Source organism: Merops nubicus, unplaced genomic scaffold (assembly GCF_000691845.1).
Source record: "Merops nubicus isolate BGI_N331 unplaced genomic scaffold, ASM69184v1 scaffold11737, whole genome shotgun sequence".
Classification (NCBI taxonomy): Eukaryota; Metazoa; Chordata; class Aves; order Coraciiformes; family Meropidae; genus Merops; species Merops nubicus.
Window position 1 is genome coordinate 6,836 of NW_008622307.1, and position 12,500 is coordinate 19,335.

Consider the following 12,500-nt stretch of genomic DNA (forward strand, 5'->3'; position numbering starts at 1 on the left):
CCTCCCAAAAGGGAAAAGAAAGGGTTTAATGGAGAGAGACTTATTGATTAGAAAAGTAAAACTGCTTTAATGAAAATAATAGTGATGAAGTGGAATATATACAAACCAGTATCAAACCCAGTACCCCTGATGGCAATTACATTGCCATCACCACTGGTGCTGTGGAGCAGGCCTGGGGGAAAGCCCCAGACTGGACTCGGTGACAGAAGAGAACAAGATGCAGAAGCTGGATTCTGGAACTGGATGCAGGAACACGTGTATTGGGAGTAAAGGCAGAACGGGTGGAGTCCATCCTTCGATGCCAGCCATTGAAGAAGAGAGCTTGACCATCATCCCTCTGCTTTATACTGAATATGATGTATATGGGATGGAATATCCCATTGGTCAATTTAGGGTCACCTGTCCTCTGTGCTTCTCCCCACAAGTGCAGCCTTTTCCTTTCTGCACCCCTCATTGTGGTACTCAAGATTTAGCAGTGACCTTGCTCTACGTACCAATCCTTTGTAGTCATTCTAAATATGGAGCATTATAACTTCTAGAAGCAGGCACTGTATGTGAAAATACAGTGGGAACTTCAGGAAATGCAGATAGTTAGAAGAACTTTAGCTGAAAAATTAAATCACTGAACAGAATTAGTTCTAACCCAAACCAGGACATTTTTAGGTTGTCCACACTCACTATAGTGCTGTGAGTATCTGAACAGGTGACAGTCGCTAGTGAAGGTCAACCAGCTTAGTCAGGCTCATGGCACAGCCTTTTGTTGTATTTTGAAGATGAGAGAAAGGTGGTGGAAAGGTAAGGAGCCTCTGTTATACTTGTGCTGTCAGCACAGAACTACAGGTTGAACTGGCAGTGGCTTTGTGGCTCTGATCAGTATTGAACAGACTAAAGCATGTGCCTGTGCAATTATGGAACAGGTTTTCACATTCAACAACTGGATGCTGTCATCTATACCTGTTGAAGCTTCAGATAACTGTACCTGGAGTACACTGAAATGCTTCTTCTGGAAGTGAGAGAACCACCTGGTTCATGATAGTTTATACTGTACCTTTGTCCCTTCAGTTGTGCTGAAATTGCTGAACAGTGTTTCATGTAGCAGAGCAGTTTCTCTTGACTAGGCAGACTGGCTCTTTGATGTATTAACTGCTTAAGTAATTTTACTTTTTACAGTAAAACTAAAATAGTGATGAAACTTAACAGCTGGCTGACTTATGAGATTTTTTTTTTTTTAATTTAAATGTCACTGAAGTGAAAGAGAATGGATATGAACAAATACTGAGACCATTTGACAGTAATTCTAAACACTCATCCCTTTCTTATAATCTTCAGTTTGTGGAAGACTATGAACCTACCAAGGCTGACAGCTACAGAAAGAAAGTAGTTCTGGATGGTGAAGAAGTTCAGATAGACATCCTGGACACAGCAGGACAGGAGGATTATGCAGCTATCAGAGACAACTATTTCCGCAGTGGGGAAGGATTTCTTCTGGTCTTCTCAATAACAGAGCATGAGTCCTTCACAGCAACAGCAGAGTTTCGGTAAGCAGTCTTTCTCCCAGGCAGGGGGAAATGCCTGTTTCCTATGTTGCTCTGACAACTCTTCTTAAAAACTTCAGTTCTTTATCCTTTGTCCATTACTCTTTGGTCAATAAAAGGTGCAAATGAACCACTTTGCTCTCAGTAACTGGTAACTTAAACCACGGTACCCAGCCTCTGGCTGTAGTTGTCCTCACACCTGCAACTTATGAGTACATCATGCCAACAGCAACTTCAGGCAAGTAACAGATTCATGGACTCCTAAAACATGCATATTCAAGCCAATGTTCAGTCTTTGTGGATGTGAAGTTTAATTATCTTAGAAGCAGCACTTCTGGAATTAAGTCTGCCTTTTGGCCATGTTTCAGACACTGCATTGCTTACTGCTTGAAGCAGGTGCTCTAAGGAAGGGAAGGATTAGCTTCTACTCTCAGGTATGGATTGGTGCCAAGCAAGAATTGGCAGCCAAGCAGCACTGTTGTAGGCAGATATATTCCTAGAAAGGTGCACAGCAGTAGTAAATGCTTGCATTTTTGTTCTTGGGATTAGTAGTTCTAATGAAAAACTCGGCACCAGACTGTGCACAAACTGCTTACATACTGAAAAAGGAAAGCAAGGGTTTTAAACTGCTGTTCTGTTCTCAGAACTCAAACTCATGTAACCAGGTTCCTCAGGCCAGGTGTTCCAACACCTGTTCAATAAGAGCTCTTCCCTCAGTGTAGAAGGTAATCCAGAGATTTGCTAGGACAGATGTGCAACCTGAAGTACAGTCTGGCTTTATCTGACTTACATTTGCTTTGCTTCAGTGCTGCAAGTTTAACAGCTACTAGTGGGTAGTGCAAGTGCTGGTGCTGAAGTAGACACCTATTTCTAAGGGTTTTCTCAAAGCTATGGCAAACTCTCCTCACCCTCTAGGACTTCAGTCCAGGTTCTTAATGTATTATACTATTCCAACAGTAGTAGGAGACTACATAATCTCTTAAGAGATATAAAAATATTCCTTTGTCACATAATACTTCTGTAACTTCGCTAGACTTCAGAAGGCTGACTGTCATGGGACACACAGGTGGAGCTGTTCTGCTCAGTTTGCTCCAACTGGAGCATAGAAAGAAGCTAAACAGTAGAACTGTTGTAGAACTGCAAAACTCAGTGCTTGGACTGTTCCTAGTAGAGGATGAAGGGAAAAGTCGGATACCGTACCCAGCCTGGGTTTTGGCTTGTGTGCATAAGTGAGGTAAAAGGTTAAACCCAAGGCTTAAGGCTTTGGATGAAAAGGAGTAGGAGTGTTTATCTTGGCAGCTTGTGGTGTTTATCAGACTTCTGTAGCTAGGTTAACTGTGTGTCGGTTCAGTATTCCAGCACAACAAAGCAATGAAAAAGCAACACTAGCCCTGACAATGAGCAAGAGGACCTGAAAGCTTTGAGAGAATCTCCTACTTTTCAGTGGTTCAGAAGCGAAAAAATAGTGAAATTAGTTAAGTGGAATATTTAGTTACACTGACATGCCAGAAAAAAAAAACCTTCCCTAGGAAGGAAGGGGGAGCAGGTAGTATGAGTCACCAGCATCACGGGCTATACGACAGATTGGTATTATTGATCCTCTAAGTTCCAGAATCCTTTAACTATGAAGAAGTTGAATACAGAATTAATTATGGGCTTTTCTTTAAACCTTAGCTCTCCTGTTGATGGTGTGCATTCAGTGTTTGCTTTTGGTGCCTCTGTAATCTGAAAACGTGTCAAGATACAATTGAATGCAACAGCAGATTGTGTGCTTCAGTGTTAACACTACTTCATATTCTCATGTACTCTACATATATTCAGTTATTTTGTGGATAGGAAGTGCAGGCGTCTGAGGTAGTGTGGTAACTCAGTGAGATGAGGGGGTGTAGCACCATGGGCATGCCTAGTTTGGCACTTGTTCATAACAAAATGAAGCCATCTAAAAATAACTGCAGACTGTCACAGTTCTTCCAGCATCTGAGATGGGCAGCAGCATGTGTGTCAGTCTGGTTTCAACCTGTGTTTTACTCTAATAATAGGACAGACTTTGAGGCTGACATGCAGCATCACTCCATCTCCTTTCCTGGAGTGCGATGAGTCCTTTAGAATGATAAAGGATAGCTAGGCTAACAATGTTGGTTCAAATGTTTTCTTAAAGTCTATGAAGGAGGAAGGTTGCTAGTTGTTTGTAAAGTTTTGGTAGCCATTAGGAATGATCTCTGCCAGCTACTTATGCTGTTCCAAACTGCTGCCTTGGCAAAGCCTTGATCGTGCCCAGACCTATATTGAGATGTGATGTAGACTGGAAATTGGAGGTGGTGACTGAATGCCAAGGTGAAACTTGGCAAGTATGGTGCTTGTACTTGTTTCCTCGTTCACGTGTGAACTCCTGTTGTAAGAAGCTCTTCTGCCATAGGGTGGTTCTTTATTGGAGCCTGATTAGTAAACTTACTAAATGGTAAAACTGCCTTCACAGAGGTGTGAGGTTTTTACTAGTGTAAAACCCATACCGTTACTATGTTAAATTTCAAATAATTTTGAAGTGTGTTCAACTGTTGTGAAATGTACTGTTAAGTACTGTTATAAACACTAATAACGTGCAGAACACTTGATCCACTCCTGATAAGGGTGGGGTTTTTGTTGCTGCTACTAACACAGATATTTTTATTTTGAATACCTGATGCATTAGGGAACAGATCCTGCGTGTGAAGGCTGAAGAGGATAAAATCCCTTTACTGGTAGTGGGAAACAAATCTGACTTGGAAGAGCGCAGACAAGTGCCTGTAGAAGAGGCTAGAAGTAAGGCAGAGGAGTGGGGTGTGCAGTATGTAGAAACATCTGCCAAAACTAGAGCAAATGTAGATAAGGTAAGACATATGACATCTGCTCAATTAGATTGTTACTACTTGTTTAGTAGCTAAGTGACTAATTCTTGACTCTTGCTGGGACAACAGCGAATCCACAATTGGGATTCTGAAAGCCTAAGTGATTAAGAACAAACAAAACAAAATGAACTTACTGGAGTGTGTACACTTAAGCAAATACCTGTCTTAGAGGAGCCAGAGACCTGGTACAAAGTTAATGCTGTTGTCTTGTTTTAACTGCTTGTACCTGAACCAATAGCTTTCCAATAGTACATTGGGTAAATGGGTTTAAGGGTTCCCTGAAGTGTTATTTTGTTTGTAGACTGTCCCCTCCTATAATAGCAATAAAGAACAAGCTGTAGGCGCTTGTAAATTGTTCCCCCTTGCCTACAAAGCTCTTTATAGTGTGGCTAATATTAATGATTTCTTTCTTCTTTTCTGCTGAGACTACTTTCAATTGTGAGGAGACCTCTTCTTGCTGTGTGCCCATCTTGTTTTGACTTGTCCATGCTGTTCTAGGACAGCCATTCTCAGCATGTTTCTGCTGCTGGCATCTGGTATAAGCAGTGGTGCTGGTGGGTTATGTGGCAACAGAGATGAATTATGACTATGGAGTGTTTTCCCAGTAGTAAGGGGAAAAATGAGTTTCAAGTGTCCCCTTCATTCTATATGTAGTGGGGGTTTCTTGAAGAGGGTTCTTTTTTAAAATCTGCACCAATACACACAAGATTATCTAAAATTGCTGTTGGGCCCCTTAAAAACTTCTGCATTTGTTTAAAGATTACAAATTGTAAGCAGCTTTCTCTTTGGACAAAGAACATTTGCAGCTAGCTGTGCTGTTCTAGGCAGCTTTCTGTTCTTTTAGTCTGTATTAGTTTACTAATGGAAATGTTGTTGGTGTGCAAGTTACCTAGTAGTAACTCTGTTTCTCTCATTATTGGTTAAACCAGTGCATATGAAACTCTTGATCTGAGACCTCTGGTTTTAAATGACATGGCATAACTTAACTTTGGTGAAGAACCATAGTGACCTGCAGAACATTACTAGAAAATTGCTGTCAGATCCATAAACTGTGTGATGCAGTAAAACATGAATACCAAGATTGCTTTGGTGTTTGCCTGGGAGCCATCTCATGTGACTAGCAAATGCCCAGGCTGTTTTGTACTTAGATTAGCTTTCTGAGCAGTTGGGATTAACAGCCGTGTAGCTGCGTACTAGCTTGGTGCGTTATTAAGTTTTGAATGATAAACTGTTCTATTTCTGATCAATAGTATGGTCTTGTTGCCAAGTACCAAAGACTTGTGTAGTTCCCCACTTAAACAAAAACCGTAACTCTACAGAGTAACACTAAGCTTTTGTTCTGTAATCCTAAAAATAATTTTTTCACTAATAAGTCTCTACAGTAAAATAGCTGTTGCATTTTGAGTAGTGTGTACCTATACATCAGGTGTTACAGGAGCAAAATCGGAGAGAATTCTGAAGAAAGCATCAGTCAGGACTTTCTCTGAACCTTTCTTATAACATAATCTGAGAAAATGTTGTGCCTGACACTTGAACAGTGGAACTTTTAAATTGTAAACAAGGCAGAATACTACTGAGTAGAGTTTGCTTGTAACTACGCGGAAAGGACTGGACTAGATGCTTTGCATTAGTTAAGAAGAGTCGTTGGCTAGGTACAGATAAATGTTCTCATGAGCTCTGAATGCTACATTAGTGTAACACTGATATTAAATTAAAAACTCTTAAAAGAGGGCTTTTGAAAGATTTGGTAGCCAGGTAAGATTGGCCTACTTCTCGCCACTGCTTGGCAAGCTGCATAATTCTGATGTTGTCTTTGTTACTGGGATCAATATCTGGACTCGGTTCTGCTGCATTACGTACAGTATGGTGCTACATTTTAATTTGCTGCTGAATACAGTACTTTTTATCTGCTTTCTAGTGGCAGATCTTGTTTAATCTTTCTTTATTTTTCTTTCATAGGTATTCTTTGATTTAATGAGAGAAATCAGAGCAAAGAAAATGTCAGAAAACAAAGACAAGAATGGCAAGAAAAGTGGCAAGAACAAGAAAAGCTTTAAAGAAAGATGTTGCTTACTGTGATGCTTGGGAACTGTACATACCTACAGGTGGCATGGATAAGATACCACAAAGGATGTAGGGCTGGATTCATGAAAGGAAGTCTGTATTGACTCCCTTATCTTTTGCTTTGCATATCACACCTTCAAAATGTGAAAACAGAACTTTGAAACCATTTCTGGTATCCAACAAAACCTACGTATACGTAAACTGAAACGGGCTCCGTCTTCCCAGTGTCTTTCAAAACTAGAAACAGTTTCAGAACTACAATCCTTCTGCTTGGTTCTACAAAGTACTTTTGTATTAACTTCCTAGTTTACTCAGATGTTTCTCTGAATATGTTTCTGTTGAACCTCTACTGGCCTTAACAAGCACAGCTGTTCAGGTTCAGACCTTTCCCCCCACCACTGTTGCTGCCCTCCTTGATGTTGCAAACTGCAGAAAAGCTAGATAACATCTGGTAAAGGGTTTGAGATAACATCTGGTAAAGGGTTTGAGTCTTCATCTTCTGTTAATTGTTACTGATATTTCCTACACTGAAATCTTCTGGCTTCCTCCCCACACTCTAAGAATTAGCAACTGACACTTGAGAGGCAACTCAAAACAAACTTTCTTCCATGTTCTGTTTAGTCAATACAGCATTCATGAATCAAGCCTGTGGACTCAATTCAGACCTATTTAGGCAATGCAAAAATTTATATTTAAATACTGGCTAGGTGCATTCCCCACTGGTCTTTCTTCTCATCCTTAAATTAGTGTTATGGGGTGAGAAAGTGACTCAGCCTTTCTTCAAAAGGCATAATATTGCCACCATCTACTTGAAATGCTGCCCAGTGTTTCTTCCATGTGTTGTGGCTAGACTCAATTACTGTCACTCTACATCTGTTATTCTTCCCCTCCCTGGTACCTGAATAGTGAAAATCGAAGTGTTGATTTCATCAATTTTGTTTTGGAACACGTGATCATGTTGGGAAGCGGAAACATCTGTCTCTTGTCTTGCTGAAGATGAAATCTTTGAGTAAGGATGGGTCACATCACACAATCATGACTTAGAATAGGTGAGGCATACATGCTACCTCTCAATGATTAGCTGGCTAGTAAGTTGTATGGTGTCAATGCAAATGAAGTCAAGCAGTTGCCAGATCTGTTACTCGCTGTTAATTTTATATGTACTGTTTTTGATGCACGGCAACCTGGCACATGGGAGTGCATGTTGAGTTTTGCTGTCAGTTATGCAATGGTGGTCACGTATTGATCAACAAAAAGCAGCCTAGAAATGGGAAAGTCAGTATTTAGCAGGCTCTCTTGTCAGCTGACTGAGCTGAGCTTTCTGTTGCAGTTTAAGTACAGTTGCCAAAAAACACTTCTGTCACTGTTTTGGAAACTATCTCCTCTGATTGTGGAGTCTCTCAATGAATTATGCCTATCTTCTGTTTTGAAGGAGTAGAGAGACTTAAAGTAGTGACTGTACTTGGCTTGTTAACTGGATGCTTAAAGTTACTTGGTGAAAGAATACGCTATGTGGCTGTCCAGTGAAGCAACTGCAGCACTAAATTAACAAACAGTTTCTTCCCAAGGTGAAGGAGTAGTGAATACGGTGCAGTACTTAGTATTGTAATTTGAGGCTGAAAAACATTTTTTTTTTTTTTTTTAAAACATGTACTAGATTGCTCTTGTGCATTCCACCTCTGAACCTTGAAAAAGTAAGGTGTGTTAGGAATCAGAACCTCTGTTGGCCTGAGGTTTCACAGGGACTTACCACAAACTCATTGTCTTCCATAACTAGCTCAACTTGTCAGGCAACTCATTGGACTGGGGAAACTGTACTAAATAAAAGGTGCTGTAATCTTCATTCTTGTCAAGTTAAATTCCTTCTTTGTTAATGTTATCTTGTATGTGCAAAAAGAATGGTTAACAGATCCTGGAAATACTTCTATTTCAACAGTGTAATTAGTTGGCATTACACAGGCAACTTGCCAATACAGTTTTGAAGCAGAAGCTGGGAGCCTGCTGGCTTGTGGAACTTGTCATTTGGGCTGTATCACCAGTGTCTAAAGCCTAAGCACCTAAGGGGACATTTGGAGCTGTAACACAACAAAGCTGTAACTTTCAACAAAGCTTCTTCTTGAACTTCCATGGTTAAAGTCAGTTTTTGAGTACATATTGTGTGTACAGCAAATTAATGTTGGCTTCTGGAGGAATGCAGCTCGCTTAGGCCTGGTTTTAGTTGAGACCTAAAGGTTAAGTCCTTAATTAACCTACAGGATAAACAACAGTTGAGTTCATGTTACAAGCTTATCTAGGTCAAGCCCCTCTGAGGTGGATTGTAAAACGTGTCTAACAAAACTGAACAAGCTTTCCTTGCTATATGAATAATGAGCTCAGCGACGCTCACCATGTGCAGCTCAGCTGTACTGGCTCAAGAGACTTGCATGCCTTGACCTTTGATCTCTTTAAAGTACCTGACAGTGTTTGGTAGGACAGATGAATTTCTGCTCAGAACGGTGAGTCTCCCACTGGTGTTATCACAGTCTATGTGCTGTTCTCACTCAGGTTTGTTTTTTTTTTTTTTTTTTTTTTTTTTAAATGATGAAGCTCCACCACTGAGTTGCACTTACTTGGAAGAAGATGCCTGCTGCTTCATTGCTTGATACTGAGTCTCAGTGTTCTGTGCTTGTCATCTTTTCCAAAAAGACTAGGTCTGGAGATTAAATACAGAAGCTTTTCAATATTCCATATCTGTACTTATGACAAACTTCAATTTATCTTTCCAGTTACAGCTGAAAACATGATAAACAAGGCAGCTACCTTGGCTACTTCATAACAGTGGGCAACAAGCATTCTGACCTTTACCAGGAGGGCAATAAAACTGTTCCCCTGGACTGGAATCCTGTTGCCTCCACCTCATATGGTGGAAGTGCCTGAAAGCATGCCCTTCTAAATAGGGGCAATACGATTTGAGGGTCCTTGCATGACTTCCAGATGTACGTCACTGGGCAGCAGTGCACATCAACATTACATAGGTTGGCTAGAGTGAATGAAAAATGGTGCAGAGAAATGCTTCTGTTGGACTTGATGGCTTCTTGTGAGCAGGGTAAAGGGAGCTTTGGCTTCTAATTAAATGAGTAGTTGCAGATCAGGTATATGAAGCAAGGAGGACTGTGACAGGAGGGGCTGTATGTGGCTGCCTGCTGGCCATGCTGTGTAGCTGAGGCAACTCAAGGCTGTGTTGAAGCTGATGTATTCCAGCAGCCTTTGCATGTTAGGTAATTAAAGACTAAGATTTCTCTGTATAATGTGCTCTTAAATCTTTCTGGAGCATGGCTGTGGGCAAATAACTGGATATTTGAAGCTGGAGGTCATGCAGGACTTGACTATGCACTTGCACTTAAGCATTCAAATATTAGTCCTGTGTAATGTCTTAACATAAAGTCAGGGAGCTGTTTACTGCTATATGCAATCTTCCCTGTGTGGCTTAGCTGTGGGTATGTATTCAAGTGCTCCAGTCTTCCTTCTGGTTTGAGCAAACATCTATGAGATAAGCCTCCATTGCAACAGGGGCAAAGTCATTATATGGAAAAATCAGGTTAAACTCCAGGAGTCAAAGGCAGACTTGGCTCTGTGTTTTGTGAGTATTTGTGGCAGGAAGGATGTTTGTATGTGTGTTTTGTTTTTGTGTGTTTTTTTTTTTTTCTTTATGAGTGCCTGTACAGGTGAGGGTATAGATGTAGCACAAAGCACATCTTCAATGACTTGTGCCATAGGTATTCTATACAGACTAATATGCCTTTACTGCAGTTTTTAGGTGAATACTTGTCTTGGTGAAGAGAAAGATGTATGCTTACATTTACTGGGCATTAAACTTCAGTAAGATGTTAACAGCCATCTAAAATTCCCATTGAATCCTATCTGGCTAATATAATGCTTAGGGGTACTTTAGGTGTCAGGCACAAAGCCACAATCTGGACTGTAGTAAGATATGGGGGGGAAATGCATCTAACGAACTGCTCACCAAGGTAGGTTTAAAGCTTTCTAAAGCGTTAATCCAGTACTTTGGGCTGACAGGTCTATCAGTTCTTGCTCATAAGAGAGGATACTGTTTATCAATTCAACTCAGAGCTTATGTAGACAGAAGCTTTCTTTAATTGCTATAAGCATATGTTGCAATGTTCACCTTCTGTTGACTTTATAGTTGGGAGAAGGAGGGAAAAGGAACAAAAAAGCTACAATTTTCACCGTAATCTCCACACATCATGGGAATGGCAGGTGTTTCTCTGGGGAGGGGAAGGTGTTATCTCTAACACCAAGAAAGAGATTTAGCATAAAAGAAGTGATTGTGATTGCAAGATTTAATAAAACTGCCTCTAAACTATGTATGCTATACTATACAATGTAAATTCTTAATTTTTTTTCCCACATAGCTTCAGAGCTTTGTCTCATAACTTGCACAAACATTTTTAATGTCTATAAAACTGGTCACTTTTCATTATCATGCTAATACAACTGATTTGTATTCCTATTGATAATAAAAGGAAAAACAGGCATAATATTTGTTTGTTATTGATTTTTTACAGGAGTCTAAAATAGTGTGTCTAATCCACAGGTCCTTGAACCAGGCAACTGCTGACTTTCAGTGTCTGGAACTAACCTGTATCAAGTCTGTAACATGATTATATTAAGAACTTTGGGAAGGGAGGGGAGTTAGGAGGAGGTGGTGACTGAGGACCCCATCATTAGTTTTTTGGAAATGGTCTGCATATGTTTTGGAACTGACCTGGTGCAGTAGTTTGATTCATTCATAGTTAATTTACTGCAGCCTCACTGGATCGGATAGCTTGTATCAACTGTGTAAATAACAGAGCTGCTTTCTTTCTTCAGTCAGTCCTGTAGTTCAAGTAACAGAATAAGCAACGTTGTGTAGAAATACTGGTCCTTAGTCTTCCGCGTGTGCCAGACTATTCTGTTGGTTTGCAATGAACAAACTGCAGCAGAGAAGGTGAGATGCTTGTGAGGCAGGATGGTTCAGGACAGACTCACTGCACTGGACTGGCATGGAAGTGGGATTCCCAGTAAACTTTGAGTGCAGCTTCTGCTGCCACTGCTGTGCAAGTTGGAAGCGGAACATCCCTTAGCTGATGACTTCTGGCCAAGGATTACAGCAATTTACATTTATTTGTTTACATGGCACTTGCCTGGTGTTTGCCCTGTGTTTCAGAATGCTATAGTGGTTTATGTAGCTACTTTCCAGTGAAGCAATTTAAAAAATATTCTGCAGCAGTGAAAGACTAGTATGAAAAGCATCACACAGGAGGCAGGAGAGGGTTCTGAGCACAGCTGTGTTTCGTAGCTGTACCCAAAGCCCAGACTGGTACCTTTTTTGCAGATACTCGGTGGATACTTGTGAGGAACAAGCCTTTCTTAAGATGCAGCAGGATGAAACTGGAGAAGGATTGCACATCCATAGCTTGGCCTAACCTTTCAAGCTTGCCTGTGTTCTGCCCCAGCCAGAACACTTAACTAGTGTGGTTCTGTGTGCTAAATGTTCTGAGGATTCCTGGTATACTACAGGCAGCTTATCCTGAGAACTGTTGGCTCCATCTTGTGGCATTAGGAGTTAGAAGCTCTACCATGGAGAGGGGTTGTTCAGCAAGCTCAGACGAGCATACGAGTAGCTGCTATTCATCTGCTACCTGAATTGACACGTAGACATCTATTTTAACTGCATTCTTCTGTTCTCATTGCTCTTGTGTGTGATTCTCTCATGCAGTAGGAGACCCTGTTCTAAATTATTTTTTTTCCTTTTGCATGCAAATGCTAATGTAAATTCTTGCCTAAACATTCTAGTGTGCAACAGCACCAAATTTCTCAGGAGGATGGTGGCTTTATGATTTCTATAGCATTAAATCAGTTTGCATTGCAAGTGTAAGTTTGTTCTGCTCACTGAGCACTGATTTGCATGCCAAAAAAAGAATAACTTGTTGCATGGGACAGTGCAGTGCTTCACAAAACATTTTGTTTCTAAGGG

At 40.6% G+C, this 12,500-nt stretch overlaps 1 protein-coding gene across 1 annotated transcript in view; it reads left to right on the forward strand.

The window, feature by feature from the left end:
• Window positions 1-6,936, forward strand: part of RALB (v-ral simian leukemia viral oncogene homolog B) — a 7,643-nt gene extending 707 nt beyond the window's left edge. Inside the window, exons 2-4 of the mRNA XM_008944736.1 lie at window positions 1,330-1,538; window positions 4,225-4,402; window positions 6,380-6,936. Coding sequence (XP_008942984.1) covers window positions 1,330-1,538; window positions 4,225-4,402; window positions 6,380-6,499 — 507 coding nt within the window. The 3' untranslated portion in view covers window positions 6,500-6,936. The remainder of the gene's footprint in view (window positions 1-1,329; window positions 1,539-4,224; window positions 4,403-6,379) is intronic.
• The last annotated feature ends 5,564 nt before the right edge of the window (window positions 6,937-12,500 follow it).